This window comes from Cydia amplana, chromosome 23, assembly GCF_948474715.1.
Source record: "Cydia amplana chromosome 23, ilCydAmpl1.1, whole genome shotgun sequence".
Taxonomy (NCBI): domain Eukaryota; kingdom Metazoa; phylum Arthropoda; class Insecta; order Lepidoptera; family Tortricidae; genus Cydia; species Cydia amplana.
The window spans coordinates 5,062,903-5,081,539 of NC_086091.1; the positions used below are offsets into that span (position 1 = coordinate 5,062,903).

General features: G+C 38.6%; 1 protein-coding gene across 1 annotated transcript in view; it reads left to right on the forward strand.

The window, feature by feature from the left end:
- The first annotated feature begins 6,465 nt into the window (after nt 1-6,465).
- Nucleotides 6,466-18,637, forward strand: part of LOC134658794 (basement membrane-specific heparan sulfate proteoglycan core protein-like) — a 91,654-nt gene continuing 79,482 nt past the window's right edge. The window contains exon 1 of the mRNA XM_063514447.1: nt 6,466-6,554. Within this exon, the coding sequence (XP_063370517.1) occupies nt 6,505-6,554 (50 nt within the window). The 5' untranslated portion in view covers nt 6,466-6,504. The remainder of the gene's footprint in view (nt 6,555-18,637) is intronic.

The following is an 18,637-nucleotide window of genomic DNA, read 5'->3' on the forward strand; positions in this document are numbered from 1 at the left end:
TTCATCGCGTGCGAACCAAGCCTTATTCGAAAGTCGTTAAAGCATCTACATATGAAATTATACTCTATAACAATGTATGTAGTAGGGTTCATAATTGATTGAATTTGATAAATACTGAAATATTTATTTCAGTTGATAATTGATGTGGAATAGGCGTTTGGGTGCAATAAAAGTATAAAGTTATGTATTGCGATGCTGATTTGAATAAATAGGTTTTCTAATGGAGCCTAGCAGTATTAAGGCTTCGTCACACAGGCGCGTTTTCCGGGCGGCGCGTGAGCGGGGAGTGAGCGTTTTATATGTAAAAGCGGCGCGCCGCCCGGTAAACGCGCCTGTGTGACGAAGCCTTTATAGGTAGTGGCGTCGTATATCGCACACAATATGACATAATAAATATCAGAGCCAGATTTTGATATGAATAATTTTACGGTTTGGACAGTCCAAATTGGACTCACTTGTTTTTAGTCACTCGCGCGACATGTTTCGGAGAGCCTAGGTCTCCTTTCTCAAGCACTAACAGTGCGAGCAGCGTCGTGCTGAACTGCCGTCGTAAACTGTAAAATTATTCAATGTCTCACAACAGTTTAAATTTTGATTTCTTTTTCTTCGTTGAATTATATTAAAATTGCGTTTATCTCCAATGTTAAAACCACAGAACAAGTTAGAATGGCGATGCGAGCAGGGTACGTGTCGCCGCCGGTTTTGAGCAAACGCTCGCATGCTAGTACTCGCCCGCGCTGACCGAAAAACGAAGTAAACATGCGTTTTGCGCCAAAATAACCTTCAGATTAAGAAGCCAGACATCAAATCTGTCTAAAGGAGGCGTATCCATTCACCACGCACACAAGTTTTTACTATCGTTGCGCGAGTGTTAGTAAATGTGGAGAGGAACGGGCGGCGACACCGGTTCCGATACTAACTGCGCGCGATAGCCATTCTGACCTCTTTAATATGTTCTGTGGTTAAAACTGTGCTCGTACCTAGAGAATTTTGTTGTTCAGTAATTGCTTTTAAGTAGAAAAGTGATAGCTGGACTTCATAAATAGCCACGATGGATTTTGGGTTTTGACTATAAAATGTTTTAACGCACGTCACGCTATCGAATGAAATTTACACTTACGACTACGTACCTGTACCTACGGGTATGATGGTCGTTCTTGTTTACGCGACAGCGTGATAACACGGTATTCGTTACTTTCAATCGCGCTGTGTTAAAAAGTGACGGATTTTTTGTCACGTGGATCAAGCCATCCATAATATGCCTGCTGTAGTGTAACTGTATTTAACTCAAACGTAAAATAACGTAACGTAACGTTTTATTTAAATAACGTTAAACCTAAAGCTGCGGATTAACACGAACTTACGTCTTTTCCTTCTAAAGCGTTTGTTACTTACGTCCTTTGCTTCTAAATGCGAAGTTATATCGATGACGGATTTATAGTCCGTCAACCAAATCTTGTCAGTAGTAAAAGGCGGCAAATTTGAAAAATCGCGGGTTAGCAACACTGTGTTCAAATAATTCCAAAACGCGTGTCATCTGTGTTTTATCTGTGGAATGTGGATCGTGAATGACAGCCGTCACCTTATTTGTTTTCATTTGGTTTTCATTCTGAATCGTTTCTGTTTCAAGAGATATTTCTGCAGTCACCATTAAATACCAATACATTAAATAAGAATAAGCAAAGCTAAGGGGCCTACAATGTACAATCATGTTCGTTGATGGTAAACATTACTAAAAATTGAGGTTATGATAAGTATTGGAAGAAATCTTTCGAACTTTTAAGATTATGTTCAGTTTTTTTGTTTTAGGGTTAAAAGGCATAAATAAAATTATAACGTATGCCTAAATCTATCCAACAAGACCATAAATTGTGTCCTTGAAACCGTCCATAGGCCCACATGTTCTAATATTTTCAGCAATCAGTTGTGACTATTTACAAAGGTAAACCTTTTAAACAGTATTAAGAGCCTTGATTATATCGCCATTCTTTCGCAATATCTACCTAATCCATACATGTTTGTTGCAGGATTAAATCTTGCCCAATATAAGGCGTTCGTAGTAGGTAGTATCTTTTCAGACAATACTTACCTATGGCGGTTTATGTACGTGTACAACGCAACCAAGTCGAAAAGTGACCCTTATCTTATTTACCTTTAAATTAAATAAACACCCAAATATCAGTTGTTTTATTTTTAATATGTATATTGTACAATATATACCAATCAAAAAAATTACACAGGTATGTCATATTCATCCAGAACAGTACACTAATTTACATTAACAAGTGGCATATTATATTGTAAATAACAAATATATGCACTATCTAATTATCTGCATTTTGATATGATTTTATTTTAGTAAACTTAGAAGACATAGATAGGGAACAAAGAGAATATAAGCAGTTGTTTTTGATATCTTCAAATTTGTTCATCATTTTGATTAACATTGTTTTAACATCGCTTTTAAATTGTCCGTCCATGTTTCAATTTTTTTCAATAAACCGCGAGTGACAATTTGAATTGACGTACGCAGGGCGCGCTCAGCGGAAAAAAAAAACTGGTGGTTCGATGTACATTGCTGCTTTTCTTAGCGCAATACTGCTCTTTGAGTGTTGCCCTACTTTAGTTTGCTTTACATTGCTACTGACAAGATTTGGTTGACGGACTTTAGAAGCTTTGATAGGCGGCCATTTTGTAGATTATTGAGCCAGTTGTGATTGAGATTTTTTTTTTGTGGCTACGGTTTTTCATTTTGACGGGATGCTTATTTAATTTGATTGAAAGGAAATGGACGTAAATGCGCCTACATTTTTTACAAGCTTCTTTATTCAATTAGACCCACTTCGGACCCATTTATTATTATAATTTAAATATTACGTATGTAAGTTTGGTGACAATGCACATAATGTTTAAACTTTTATTGTTATTTAAAGATATTGTTATTGTTATTAAAGTACACCGGAGGTGGTAATAGGAATTCTATGATAAAACAACAACCTCATTGTGTTTGTTACAATTTCCTCAATGAGTATAAGTTGACTGTTGAAAGAAAAGTACAGTCCGCGATAAAAGCTTGTGCCAAATTTTTTTTTTACTAGAAACATGCTATGGTTGTATTGAATACTTTGAATTTATATAACATATTTTTAAGAAACGGGTTTTATTAGGATAAAGAGTAGTTGCATCAGCCTATGGACGCCTAAAATTATATATTTGTGTAATCAAGAAAATTATCTTCTAAGACATCACGTAAGAAACAAAGTGGTTAAAGCAAATTAACGTTAAAACTTATATTAACGACAACATTAAACTAACTTCCGCTTCCGTTATCGTATCGCAGTTATCGATATTCGATAATCCTTAGGCGAATGGTTATTGTTACGCATATCGATATCTCGGATAGGGTTGGTAATGTCGGCTCGTAATAATATATGGATTTTGTTTAGGTATGGGGATAAATAAATTCTCTCTCATCTGTCATCTTCATAGGCAAAAACGTACCAGTGACACAGGGCGGACACGCCATACACCATACATCAAAAATGATTTGCGTTTATATGTGAGCGCGGCACGTCTGTACACGCGTCATTGTGTATGTGTGCGTAAGTCGCTCTACTGAGAGCATGCCAGAAGTCCGTCAGATTCATATCGCGGCCAGTCGCGGGGCGAAGTAATTCGAGTCGGGGCGGGGCAGTGCGTGGCCGTTTTGTATGATAATACTATTACTTATTTTGTGCCAGTGACAGTGATTAATTAAATATCGACTCAAGTTAAAAAAACTCCTACCTATTCAAATTCTTGACCTCTCTAAATTATGCCGAGACCAAAGATATTTTAAATAACGTACTTTAGTTTTAATATTCTGCAATATGTTTGTGCAACTACATGTTTAGTTTTAAACTATTTAGTATATAAGTTTCTTTCTATGTAACTTGATTCTGTTAACTAATTTGTACCTGATTCCCCGCGATACAGGCTATGCCTACTTAGTGCGGAGACCCCTGATATAATCTGTAACCTGTATTCTTGAAAATAAATATTTTTTTACTTTTTAAGTGGTATCGATATTGAGAGCTAGCAATTTCTAAATCATAACAACACATGTGACTCCAACTTTTGTCCTAAATGTTGTTAATTGAGAGCGTCATTCGACAGCATTACTACAACAGTAATGCAGCGCGATATGCCCACTGCACTGACTTAAAGCGCTGCAAGTGCACGAGGTGCAGTAATGCTTGCGCAGTCTGAATCCGAACCGCACCTTTACTCGACTGTATTTTTAAAGTTTTACTTTTACATATTGTGGCGGAAAACTGGGGAGACCTTTGGCCATTCGGACAGAATATAAGCTATACGAAAAAAACTTACATTTTTTTTTATGAGACGGGATCAATAGGATCATTACTTACTGACAATATCTCATTTATCGAGCCATTTTCCGATCATCTCCAATATCTCTGTAATTATCCTTTTTTATAACGCCTAAAAAATAACTCGCAAAGCGCGAATTATCATAATACAGGCAGTATCGTGAAACACATAATCTGCCTTAAGGGATAATAAAAAAGTTAATATATCGCCCTTAAACGCGGTGGGACTCAAATTATATACGGCGAAAGGTCCGATATATTTTTAAATGACGTATTCTGAAATATATAAGTTAACAGCAAAACGGCGTAACTGGATGCCTACAAGCCTATAATGGTCTCGCTTTCATAGTCTGTCATCGCACCTTTTAAGAGGATAGTGGACGACCGTTTCTAAATACAAAAGTAGTCCCCATTTTCCACAATTTTGTAATGTAACTCTTATAATGCAAGGTAAAGCAAAGTTGTCGAGACAACCGTTTAGGCTGCGGCTGGGGTGAAGCGCTGGTGGCCTAGCGGTAAAAGCGTGCGACTTGCAATTCGGAGGTCGCGGGTTCGAACCCCGGCTCGTACCAATGAGTTTTTCGGAACTTATGTACGAAATATCATTTGATATTTACCAGTCGCCTTTCGGTGAAGGAAAACATCGTGAGGAAACCGGACTAATCCCAATACGGGCCTAGTTTCCCCTCTGGGTTGGAAGGTCAGATGGCAGTCGCTTTCGTAAAAACTAGTGCCCACGCCAATTACTGGGATTAGTTGCCAAGCGGACCCGGATGAGCCGTGGCAAAATGCCGGGACAACGCGAGGAAGATGATGACAACCGTTTAGGTACGATGGTTCATTTTTGTATCGACCACCGATTAGGTATAAAATATGGGTTGTTTGTTATAATATTGGATTATTTAATATTTTCATTTCAATCGACAATTTAAACGTAAAATATCGCTGCAAATTCTAGGGTTCTTTTATGAATAATAAGTAAGGCAATTTGGTGAAATAAATTTGCGTTCTCCCAGACAGTATCAGTTAATCTAACTTATTACCGACCGACCGGTCTGGCCTAGTGGGTAGTGACCCTGCCTGTGAAGCCGCGGTCCTGGGTTCGGATCCCAGTAAGGGCATTTATTTGTGTGATGAGCACAGATATTTGTTCCTGAGTCATGGTTGTTTTCTATGTATTTAAGTATTTGTATATTATATATATCGTTGTCTGAGTACCCACAACACAAGCTTTCTTGAGTTTACCGTGGGGCTTAGTCAATTTGTGTAATAATGTCCTATAATATTTATTTATTTATTTATCGAGTTTATTGCGGTTTGATTCGGTTAAATTGTGTTTTTTGAAGAACAAATTATAGCCAGACTTTTATGAATGTAGTATGATACCTTTGGGTATGCTTAACGCACACTAGCGTCCCAACCACTCCCCCTGCCGCAACACCCCCTTTTAGTATGAAATATATCCTTACCCGGGACTCAAACTTCCTCTATACCTACCAAACTAAATCGTGCAACAGCGCCGGGACGCGGGCGGTGCTGGACAGTTGCTATCGACAAAGTTTGTTATGCAGTTGTTGTTCATTCCCCATTCAAAATTCCACCCCCTTAAGGGATGATTTCTGGGATAAAAACTATCCTATGTCCTTCCTCGGGACTCAAACAATCTCTAAGCCAATTTTCATCTAAATCGGTTCAGCGGTTTAAGCGTGAAGAGGTAACAGACAGACAGACAGACTTCCTTTTATAATATTGGTTTGGATATGGATTAGTATGGATATTTCTAAACTCATCTTTCTCCTTGTTACAGCAGCCATTGAATCTCTCCACGCACCGACAGGGGGCGGCGTCGAGCTGCCCTGTGACGTCACACCAGCTCTTCCCGATGATCGCATGGGGCTGGTCATCTGGTACAAGCAAGGGCACGACGCGCCTATATACTCGTAAGTAAAGTTTGCTGAATTATCCGTAGATGGCGCTGTTAGGTGCGAAGCGAATCCTACATCACGCAAGCGTTTGTTTGTCGTGGATAGTATATATGTTTTAGGACTGGTAGGATATACTTACTTATACATACGTGATAGAGAGGGGTTTTGTGCTGCCCTGTGACGTCACACCAGCTCTTCCCGATGATCGCATGGGGCTGGTCATCTGGTACAAGCAGGGGCACGACGCACCTATATACTCGTAAGTAAAGTTTTCTCCATTGTCTGAGAGATGGCGCTGTTGGGTGCGGAGCGAATCCTACATCGCGCAAGCGTTCGTTTGTCGTGGATTATATATATACGAGTTTATATCATATCCAATTACATCACTGCTAAGGGGCTGATGACGTAATTTATGAATAGCCCCTAATACTCTAATACTTATTCATTAATCACGTAAAGGCCTCTATTTAGATAAAGGAAAAATATAATATAATAATATTTATTTGATTATTCTCGCAGTAAATCTCGCTATAGCTCCCATTCATACACAACCAAATGCATAAAAGCGAGAAGACATTTAAATTAATCCAATTCAGTTAAAGTTTCGCGATCTAAGTATGTAGGTTAAAAAGAATTCGTGTTAAGGCTGTCTTTTATGGGGCAAACTTTTTACGACTCCGGTTTAGTTTTCAATTCGCTTTCACGCGACATATAAAGAGTTTATTTGAATATAAATTTCTTTAGTCTATTCTGTGTGCCTTTTTCATTTGACTTCAGAATAAAGTTAAACTAGGTTCTAATTTGACTCGGTAAACATTTAAACTACTTTATAACAAGTACGCTATTTTATACAACGTTTATCATAAAAAAGTTGGTACATTAAATTCAATAAGGATAAACTCATCGTGCTGTATTATATACAAGGTGCTTCCTGTAACAGGAGCAATTCATAAAACGTGTACCCATACCACTTTCAGTGGCTGATGTAACACCTTATCATAGACTAGGAATCCTCTAGACGGAGTTTAGAGCAATTATTTCATGAAACCGATGCTGCCAAAAATACTGGGGTGCGGGGGGACGAGGTGAGCGAGTCCCATGCCGTGATTGGTCCGTTCAAAGACACGGACGTCACACAAAGACACTTTGACTCGAAGATGGAGTAAAACTACCGTATATTTGTGGCAGAGGGGGTAGCGTTACTGTGCTCAGTCTAGAAGATGTCTTGTCTGTGCACCTTGTATAATATACTTATATGTAGTAAGATAGTATAATTAATTGGGAAGCAACTACACAGTCATAGAACCAGAACATTACAGTTATGGTAGAACTAAACATTGCTCAACCGTCAATATCGCCAACAAGCCAATGACAGTTCTAAGTGCCCTCAACCCTGATTGACTGATCTTCTCCATACAAGGCATCCTTAACACCAAAACATTAAAAAAACTCCTCATACAACTTTCAACCTTATACTTTGTACATTAAGATTCAAAATAAATTGCACTTAGCTTTAACTATCCAAGCCCTTGGCGAAGCAATTTGAACTCAATGTTAATGTGTTAGAGTTGAAATTTATTTGAATGATAGATACACTATGTGTGACAGAATGTATTTAGTTCACTAACTTTATACGAAAGAGGAGAATCAGGTCAAAAGGATTATAACGTGGTAATTTATATGTTAATAGTTGTAGTCTGAGAGCCATCTAGATTTAGATCTACTATCGGTTTACCTAACTTTGTTTTTTGTTGTTGACTTGTTGATATAACTTTTTTTTTAAAGATGGTATAAAACAGATTTTCGACCATTAAAACAACTGCAGATAAATAAAAGTTTATCAAAAATAGAGTGATTCAAGAGGAAGGTTTATGTATAATTTGTTAACCCGTGCGAAGCCGGGGCGGGTCGCTAGTATAATATAACAATGTAATAATATAGTATAATATCACAGCACATTATTAAAGAGGTTAGAATGGCTATCGCGCGCAGTTAGTATCGGAACCGGTTTCGCCGCTCGTTCCTCTCCACATTTACTAATACTCGCGCAACGGTAGTAAAAACTTGTGTGCCTGGTGAATGGATACGCCTCCTTTAGACAGATTTGATGTCTGGCTTATTAATCTGAAGGTTATTGTGGCGCAAAAAGGCATGTTTACTTCGTTTTCGGTCAGCGCGGGCGAGTAGCATGCGAGCGTTTGCTCAAAACCGGCGGCGACACGTACCCTGCTCGCATCGCCATTCTAACTTGTTCTGTGTATAATATATAATACCTACAATTATGATTATATTTAGCTCTGTTTCTCCTAAGCAATACTTGTAATATTTAACAAATTCCAAGTAACATGACTGCCAGACGCCTTCCTGTACATGACACAAGCTAAATAGGTCACATTATTAACTAGAGCACAATCTATTCACAATCCCACAGTCAGTCTTTGATAAATTCGTAATGCGACGAGCTAAGCGCTTTGTCAGCCGGATCCCTGCCTATAATCCGTTATTCGGCGTATCAAAGGCATATCAAAGGGCTATTTAAGCTTAATGCCGTCAACTTACACGATTTAATGTCTTATCTGTGAGTTTCCGGTTTAAAAGCTTACGTTTTAATTAAGGCAGATAGTGTTTGGGTACAGACAGACGGACATATAGTTTGGAGATAACGAGGTTGGTTTTAAGTGACTTCTGACGTGTTGTACTTATTAATGTTTTTGATTTGGAAGTACTTGTGAGATCCTTTATTAACCTCTTAAGTCCCAACCGGCCTAGACAAGCTGACAATCGCTATCGCTCCGACAACGAAACGCTTTGTGTCTCTCTATCACTCTTCCATATTAGTGCGACAGTGACAGTTGCGTTTCGATCGCTACGGAGGGTAAGCGATTGGCATGTTGGCTATGCGGCCAGAGTCGTTAGTTTCGTTTTCGAATTTGGAACCTTGACTTATTTAATCAGAGTTAAAATGACGTTTTGGAATAAAACCTTTATAAATGCTTCTGGGACTCAGGGGGTAGTTAAAGTTAAATTACGGATAACTTAATCTACAAAAACATTTTAAGTTCAATAAATAAGATACTTGAAATTAAAACTCCTGTGGGTTCTAATAGGTATATCTGTATAATTTATCAAACTAAGAGTGTTTATTTTTCAAATTTAATTTACGTTAACTGCCTAATTATTTAAATCTCGACAATGACAGTATTGACAGGGAGACCGATTCAGATTTAACAACTTGTTATGGTTATGAAATAGTTTTGATACGACCTTGACCATCGTCTTGGTTATTGGCATACCGTAATTTCGATATTCATTCTCTTCAATTCCGGTATTGAAATATCGTACGTATCGGTTCGTTATTCCGGTATTTCGGGATTTTGGAATTACGGTATCCATGCCCTAGTTGCAACTGTAATGCTGGGTTCGATATTCCGGTATTTCGGAATGACGGTATCCATATCCATGCCCTAGTTGCAACAGTAATGCTGCTGCGGTCCCCGTATATCACCTTATAAGTAAACCACTCATAAACGAGTCACTCAGGTATATTAGCATTAGTCACGACGTGAAACTGATGCGCTTAAAAACAAAACAACATATAAAAGCGGCCAATCTTCTAATCACGAAGTTTTACTCTTTAAATTAAGTATTAAACATTCGATTTTGAGTCTTAATTATATTGTCATAGATACGTCTTTTGAGAGTAATCTTCTAAACAGTAAGTTTGAGTCATTGACATTGGATTTTGAGCTTAAATTCTTTCGACATAAAGTGCGTTTTATTCAAAATGGCGTCGAATACGTTGTCGACTAAAGGGTGAAACGTCAAATGTAAAAAAGATGACAGCAGCCGGCTCTTTTGATGGATTACTCAGATTAGGATCAGTTAGGATATTATAATATCGAATGTGAAGGCTCGTGCTGTTATCGATATTTAATTGTTTAGTCAGCTATAACAAGCTATGACGAGAATCTAGTCTAAAAGTACGGAGACAAACTTCGTGCAACTGATTTAAAAAGATGGGTTGCCAATTGAGTCGCTTAACTTCAAACTCGGGTAAATCCATCTGTCAGATTATGTGATTTTGGTATTAAGGTGACGGTAGAGGTGGGTAAATTTTCAGATTCTGTCAATTTACCCCATTTCACACACAATCGCACTTCACGCACACTACCTCACTTTACTGGGACAGGTCACTGACCCATCAAGTTTTTTTTTAAGATAGCGTTTTGAGTTTAGTGGCCTCCTTTTAGGAAAAGCGTTCCATTGAAAGAAGAAAGAGAAACAATACATTTAATCTTGCTTTCCTTGTCTGTTCATGTCACACGTGACGTATTTAAATTCTAATAATTCATTTGGTTGTTGACAATTTTCTACATTATGGCTTTGTCGAGATACGCGTTTTCTAAAGTTAAACCGAATAAAACCAGATGTCATTAAGTCAGATGTAAAATTTTATTTACTACTCTATACGACTTTTCATAAGGCTCAAAATCAATTAAATGAGAATTTAAATAAATAAAGTTCCGGCAGGGTGCAAAATTTAATTAAGGCGGACAAAATAAAATTTGAAAATATATGGAAACAGTGTTGGCTAATGTACCCCTAATATCTTACACTACTTACTATTAAATTAATACAATTAAAATAAAAAATATTATACCGGTATTCCACCGGTATTATTTCAGTGCTGAAGCGATTATCTTCGATCGTAGCCTTGATAATGTAGGTGTTGATAGTTACTTACGGCGGTAGGAGCGGCAATGAACCCCGTGCAGAGTAGAACGTGAGGTGCGTTGGGATAAGTGCATATATCTACTTATAATTCTTTGGCTGGTTGGTAACCCTCTATATTTTATTTTTTGTTTTACTGTTATTAGGTTAAGGGAGTTTTAGGGAGTGAAAAAAAAATTATTTTCGTTTTATGCGCTCGCGTGATTGCCGATGGATTATAATTAGACAAAAGAACTTGTTTTCCACGCATCGAATGTAGATCCCTATGACACTTCCTCCAAGTCTTCTCCAATAATGTTTATACCGTATTTTAATTACCTACCTTAAATGTTACATTTCTAAATATTTTTTTTGTGCTATACATACTTCAAAAAAATCGCTGGAGGCCTAGCGGTAAGAGCGTGCGAATTGCAATTCCGGCTCGTACCAATGAGTTTTTCGGAACTTATGTACGAAATATCATTTGATATTTACCAGTTGCTTTTCGGTGAAGGAAAACATCGTGAGAAAACCGGACTAATCCCAATAAGAGCCTAGTTTACCCCCTATGGGTTGGAAGGTCAGATGGCAGTCGCTTTCATAAAAATTAGTGCCCACGCCAATTTATGGGATTAATTGCCAAGCGGACCCCAGGCTCCCATGAGCCGTGTCAAAATGCCGGGACAACGCGAGGAAGATGATGATGATGTGACACATACTTCCAAAAAAATCTACAAATATTTTACGTGACAACTGCTTATAAGTAAATATTATGTAGGTACACTTATAAAGTATAAAGTAGAAAATATCTTATAGGTACATAATATAAAAACCGATCATGTACGAGTAGGATTCACTATGGGTTCCACAGTTACACATTTTTATTGCATATTTTTTGTTTACGACCAACTCACCTATTATAGGACATAGGTCTTCCATTAATCTTTTGGCGTTGAACTATTTTTTGTATATGTATTTATGTAATACAATTCTGAGTTAGGTTATGGTACATTTTTGCTCACCTACTTATAGTTATGTATTATATCTGATATGTGAGATACCAAACCTGATACCAAAAATCGCCGCAAAGTTAAAAGTTCATTTATTTACGTTACTCATCTTCGGATCACCGACTTACTACTTCCTTACTTGACATATGTGTACTAAATTTCAATTGAACTAGTCCAGTACTTACGGAGAAAATTGGCTTTAACAAAATGGCAGACACACGAGTGATCTTATAAGGGAGATTATTTTCCTTGAGTGAATGGTATGCATTTACCCCAATGCACCTCACGTTCCACGCGGCGCGGCGTAATCTGGCCCCTATTTCACCACGGTGACAGGTACGACAAAAACATCACTGTTATTGACGCCATAGGCATCCATGGACTACAGTTACCGCTAACACTGATTTAAACTTTCACGATTTTTACACATTATTAAATTGTACAACGGAACCGCAAAACGTTCAAGCGGATAAACAAGACCAAGTGCGGGTAGTTCGAAAAACTCGCGCGGTTAGAAGATGCTGATATCAACTTAAGCCAGTCTTCTCCGAGACCACGGGGACAACGCCGTCCTCGAAACGTCGGAGGTAAATCTTAAAACTTAGATACGCGATTAAGTCCCGTTGTACAATTTAATAATACAGTTACCGCTTACCATCGGGCGGGCCGTATTCGTGTTTGCCACCGTCATTGTACCTATTATTAAAAAAAAACTTTATTATATCGGATAAAACAGACATTTCTCTCGCGAAAAAATCTTGTGACAATTGTCACAAGATTTTTCAAAGAATTTTCGGTAAGTCTTGACAGGAAATGAGTTCTGTGTCGCAATTTAGATACAGTTGCCGTGTTTCTTGTGACAATTGTCATTAGCTTCGCAAAATAAGAATTTTTTAGTGGCAATATAATGGAGTTTAGTTATTTATTAAAATGTTGGTGGCAAACAAGCACATCGCCCGTCCGATGGTAAGCGGTTACCGTAGCCTATGGAGGCCTGTGACGTCAGCAACAGTGATGTCGACAACTGTCGCACCTGTCACCGTGGTCGTAGTGAAATAGGGGCCAGTAAGTACCTAATAATCGCAGTGGTCTTAAGTGTCACAGACCCTACTGGCGCTTAAGTCCTTTATGACAATTTCTGCCTATTTTAAATTGTTCAAAAAAAAAAGAAACCGAATAATTATATCGGACTACCGAATTTTCACGAGAATCAGTTGAGAAATGTGATATGCAAAGGAGAAGAATTCGGACATACGAAAGCATTTTTGCCCAAGTTGAAACGGAGACCTTCGCCAACGCTCGGTCAATGATGGTTTAGGTACAGCTAGCTGCAGAGAAAAGGTACCACCCCTGCATACAATTATCTATCTGGTCGTACCTTTTCTCTGCAGCTGACTGTACACCTATAAAAATGGTTGTCCCTGCTGTAATTGTATACCGGTACCGTACTTTGTATTTCAACCGGTATAGTTTTACCTTCAAAACGAACCGGTATTGATAAATAATAACGGTACCATACCGCTTATACCGTAAAGAAAGCATGATGCAGTCTCTGCTTTGCACAATTATTGTGTGGACAAAATTCTTATAATCACCGAAACATACATACCTACGCACATAATGTCATTGAAATAAAACATTGTTATTTTATAGTAAATTTATATAATACTCGATATATACACATAACAATAACCAGACCGCAGCGGTATTAGCCTGTAAGCTTCATCTCTTGTCTCCAAATCCGCAAAAACTAGTTAGTACTAAATGCTGGTCTTGCTGTTATTTTATTCTTGAAGATTATGGCTTGTTTCTTGATTATTGAGAACAGCACGTAATCGCACACATATAGACGGAACGAACGGCAACAAAGTAGGTGTAGACACTAAGACTTTCAGGTATTAAACGAATTACGCTTCGTATTAATAGGTAAGTAATATTTAAATGAATATATAATATTCTCTAACGTAAATACAAGATTACAATTGACATCAAATGTCATTGACGTACAGAAGTCATATACTTTTTTTTAATGACGCAAAATTGATACCAGCATAATGAAAATCAATCCCAATCAGTAAAACGAGTCTTTAAACTTTTTTCATTTTAAGCGGGTTTTGAAGGAACAAGTTACTTAAATTCAATTGTAATCGTATTGTTTTAGGATAGTTTACTGCTGTTTTCGATCGTTACGACCTGTAAATAACAACAAATCAAATTTTAAATAAATTTATTTACCCTGTTTTTTGAAATACAATTTATCTACTGGTATACATTTTCGTATGCGTATATGATGAAATGTCTAAATAATGCCAAAAACGAGCTACGACGACGTACACGTCTGCTTCGATCCAAGGCCAGCGGCCATCTGACTCGAAGAAGAATTTTGAGTGATGTCGTCAATGTATGGAAATTGTACGAAAGTTTACATTTGGGATTGAATTTCTGTGTTGTATTTGTGAGTAAAAATATAAGTAGATAATAGTTTGCTAGTTTAGTTATCTAGCTTTCAAAATCACACAACAACTCAATTACTGTTAAAGGCAAAACTGTAATGCGTGTTGCTCAAACGGAACTCCATATTTTGATTTTTGGATACTTTTAGTGTCGATTTGTAGAGAATTACAGCAAATAAAAAATATTATGCCGTGAAGAGCCGGTACACGGCTTCTTCGTGAACAAATTTACGTATAATTTAATGCAGTTATTAAACATTTCTTGAACAAATTGATTGCACAAAGTGAGCTCTAAATCGAAAACGTCATATACCGTCCCCTTAAGAAAAGGTAATATGGTAGATATTTGCTGAGAGGGTCGAATGGATTTACCCGAGTTGGCCGAGTTTGAAGTTGAGCGACACAATAAGTCTACCTCATCTATCAATTTGTCCTTTTGATCCATAATGTAGAAGACTGTCAAATTTCAAAAGTGCGACCAAAATCGGAATGATGTCAAGTAGCATTGAATTCAGTAAAAATTGAAGCGGTTAAGGTTGGGAGGTTTAAATTAAAGTCCCAAACGCTTTATAACAAATAAATTTATTTAAAAAAAAAATAACCCGAGCGGTGGTCGTGGTAGTGGTCCGTTAAATTTTAAATTAGCCTGTCTGATTTCACTGACGTAGGTGGGTACTCCCCTGACGTGGCAAGGTGGTCGTGCGAGCCCTGTGTTCGGACGCCGGGACGTCTCGGGAAGCGCCGAGGTCAGCTGGTGCGTGAAGCCGGGAAGCCTCTGGAGGGCCTCCTACTCTGCGGTCGGATCAGCAGGTCCCCCCTGCCGCCGTAGTTTTTAAGCCGTCTAATTGCACCCTGGAATGTACATCGTCCAGCTTTATGTCCACGTATTAATTGGCCGCTCGGTATGAACCCCAACGATGACGCTAAGCAAGCAAGGGAGTAGCAAAAAGTAGATGGTGGGTGTTCATAACCAGAACGGAGTTACAGCGGTTATGTGATATGGCAAGTAGGTACCAAAAGCAGAGTGCAAGATTAGAAAATTAAATTACAATAATGGGGATCAACTAAAATGATAAAAATGCTATAAGCTAAGCTTGTGAGCTAAGGCTATTAATAATCTGAAGTTAAATAACACGCTGGGCAAAATGTATGAGACGCCATGTTATAACGGTACTTTTACCGTTACGCCGCGACGCGGCGGCTAACAGCTCTTACTAGAAAGGAATTATTTTAAAATACATGACACCGGCAAGGCACAATTAACATTAGGTACTGAAAATAAGCATTTTAGCACAATAGAATTTAGCACACTAGATTCTTAAAACTAAGTAACGTTCAACACTTACCCAAACGGGGTGCAGGACGGGTAGAACTAACTAGTACTTAAAATCATTTGCTTATAGCAAATTTTAAAGATTTAGCTACACTTGGCTAGCATTGCCGATTTAAAAAAAATATTATTTAGACTTGCGCCGGCGCGTGAGAGGACACGGCACACGGCCGTGAACGCGACCGGCAGCGTCTATCCCTCAAGACAATCGAGCGCAGAGTGGGGCGCGGAGTGATGGCCGGTGGTATAAGAAGGGTAAAACTGCTGACATCGCCGTTCGGCGGAAAGTACAGTCGCGCACAGAAATGTTATGTTAATTTCTTAATTTCACATTATTTTAAATAATACTTTTGATTTAGATGCCTATAGTAACGTGCATCGTTACTATAGGCATCGTTACTATACGTGATTGCGTAAATTATCTGATTTTGTAATAGTACCTATATTCGAATATATAACCACCCACTTGAAACTGATGCTTTTCTTATTTTCCAGTTCACTAACCTAAGTTTAACGGCGGTCGTTGTGAAACTCAAAAGTGGTAAATGTGGCTGATCTTCACATTCGGGCCTGTTTACATATTGATTACTTACTTACTTGTCTAGCACGATGACCCAAAATGAGTCTTGGCTTCCAACACAAGAGCACGCCATTTTGCTCGGTCCTGACGGTATCACGCCAGCTTTCGCCGAAGCCGAGCTCACGGAGATCTGCCTCCACACTGTCCGTCCAACGATATTTAGGATGACCAACAGGACGGCGTCCAGTTGGTCGACCCAAGTAGGTCATTTTGGCTGCCCGATCTTCACCCATCCTTTCGAGGTGGCCAAGCCAGCGGCTTACGACTTACACATTGATTAGTGTTTGCTTATTGTACTACATACTAAATACTTATCAATGTGTAACCAGGCCTCGGTATGAAAGCCAGTTACACTCACCCCGCAGCCACGTTTTTCCGTATTTACCTATCTGTTATATAGCGGGCATGGTTTAATTAACACACGAAATGAGCATGCGAACTATATATTAAGGGATCTAACGCTCTTGGAACCTTCGGCACGAGTAATAACAGGCAGAAATTGTTCTGCCAGAATGCCCCAGGCTTGAGCCATAACAAGACAGCGTTAGCGCGACATAATAGTACACATTAACAAAACAGTAAGGCTGCCCAAGGGCTAAAAGAAGCCATGGACGCCCTGGATACAGAAAGCTCATTCAAGGTCAACTTGAAAACTGTTGGAGAAGACCTTTACCCGTCAGGGGCCTTAATTACCATTCATATAATTTACATTTTTTTTTTCATTAAGTATTAGGTAGTTAAGATAGATTAAGGATGAAAATAAAGGCTTCATTATTAATTATTATAAGGCTGCCTTTTCACTGAGGCGGAGATGAGTGGAGACGTGCGGGAATCAAAAAATAGCATTGGTTCTCTTCTCCGCTCCGCTGGATTACAACCGATGCTATTGGTTGATTCCCGCAAGCTTCCCCTTATCTCCGCTCATGTCTGCGTCAGTGGAAAGGTTTTTAATCTATGGGCTTTATTCTTTTTTTACTCCGATAGTCAATGATATCGTCTTGCCTTGCTGTGGCCTTTTGCCGAACAAAATACAATAATATACGACTATAATAGTTGTTATAACAGGAGCCGTTACAGCACACACACTCACATTGTATTCGGAATATTTGATCTGCTAGAATACTATGATTCCCAGTGCTGGGCACATAGAGCTATAAGAAGTAGTCCTCACGTTGGTCCAATCCGGCTTGCAACACATACAACAGATTTCTACGCAGCTGGAAGAGATGGTAGCTGAGTGGATCTGACGTCCGACTTGCAATCTGGAGGCCGCGAGTTCGAATCCTGGCTCACCAATGAGTTTGTCGGAGATTATAATGTAATAATATCATTTGATATTTACCACTTTAGCTTTTCGTTGAATAAAAATATCCAATCAGAAACAGAATATTATAATCGTCATACTGTTTCATCTATAGTTACCGTGACGTCACGACCTTACATATGCCTACTCTACTAGATCCTCTTTACAACGTCATTAGCCCGTGTACACACTGAATCATGTTATCGACGTCACATCTCATTAATAGCGAAATACTTCTCGATAGCAACGGAGCCTGAGATGAACAGTCAGCAGCAGAAGTTGCTAAGCGGGCGAGGTGTTCAAAATTACCTTGGCACGCTCTTATTCTAAATTAATTTTGTATTAAGCAGAAACGTTTGCGAACGATGCTATTAAGCTTCGAAATAAATTAAAAGTGGAAAAATTCACTGTCTTGGGTGGGACTTGAACCCACGACCACTGGATCACTAGTAAAGTGCTCTGCCATCTGAGCTACCCAGACCGTACCCAATTCAGCGAATATTTCCACCATATATGGGCCCTAGGGAGGCTCTTAGCGACATCTACCGTAAGAGTCCTACACTTCTTAAACGGCTATCAGAGTTCCAAATCATATTGGAAATTCACCAGTAACGATGCGCTATCCCATACTAAATTAATTATTAGACAGTGAATTTTTCCACTTTTTCGAAGCTTAATAGCATCGTTCGCAGACGTTTCTGCTTAATACAAAATTAATTTAGTATGGGATAGCGCATTGTTACTGGTGAATTCCAATATGATTTGGAACTTTGATAGCCGTTTAAGAAGTGTAGGACTCTTACGGTAGATGTCGCTAAGAGCCTCCCTAGGGCTCATACATGGTGGAAATATTCGCTGAATTGGGTACGGTCTTGGTAGCTCAGATGGCAGAGCACTGTACTAGTGATCCAGTGGTCGTGGTTTTAAGTCCCACCCGAGACAGTGAATTTTTCCAC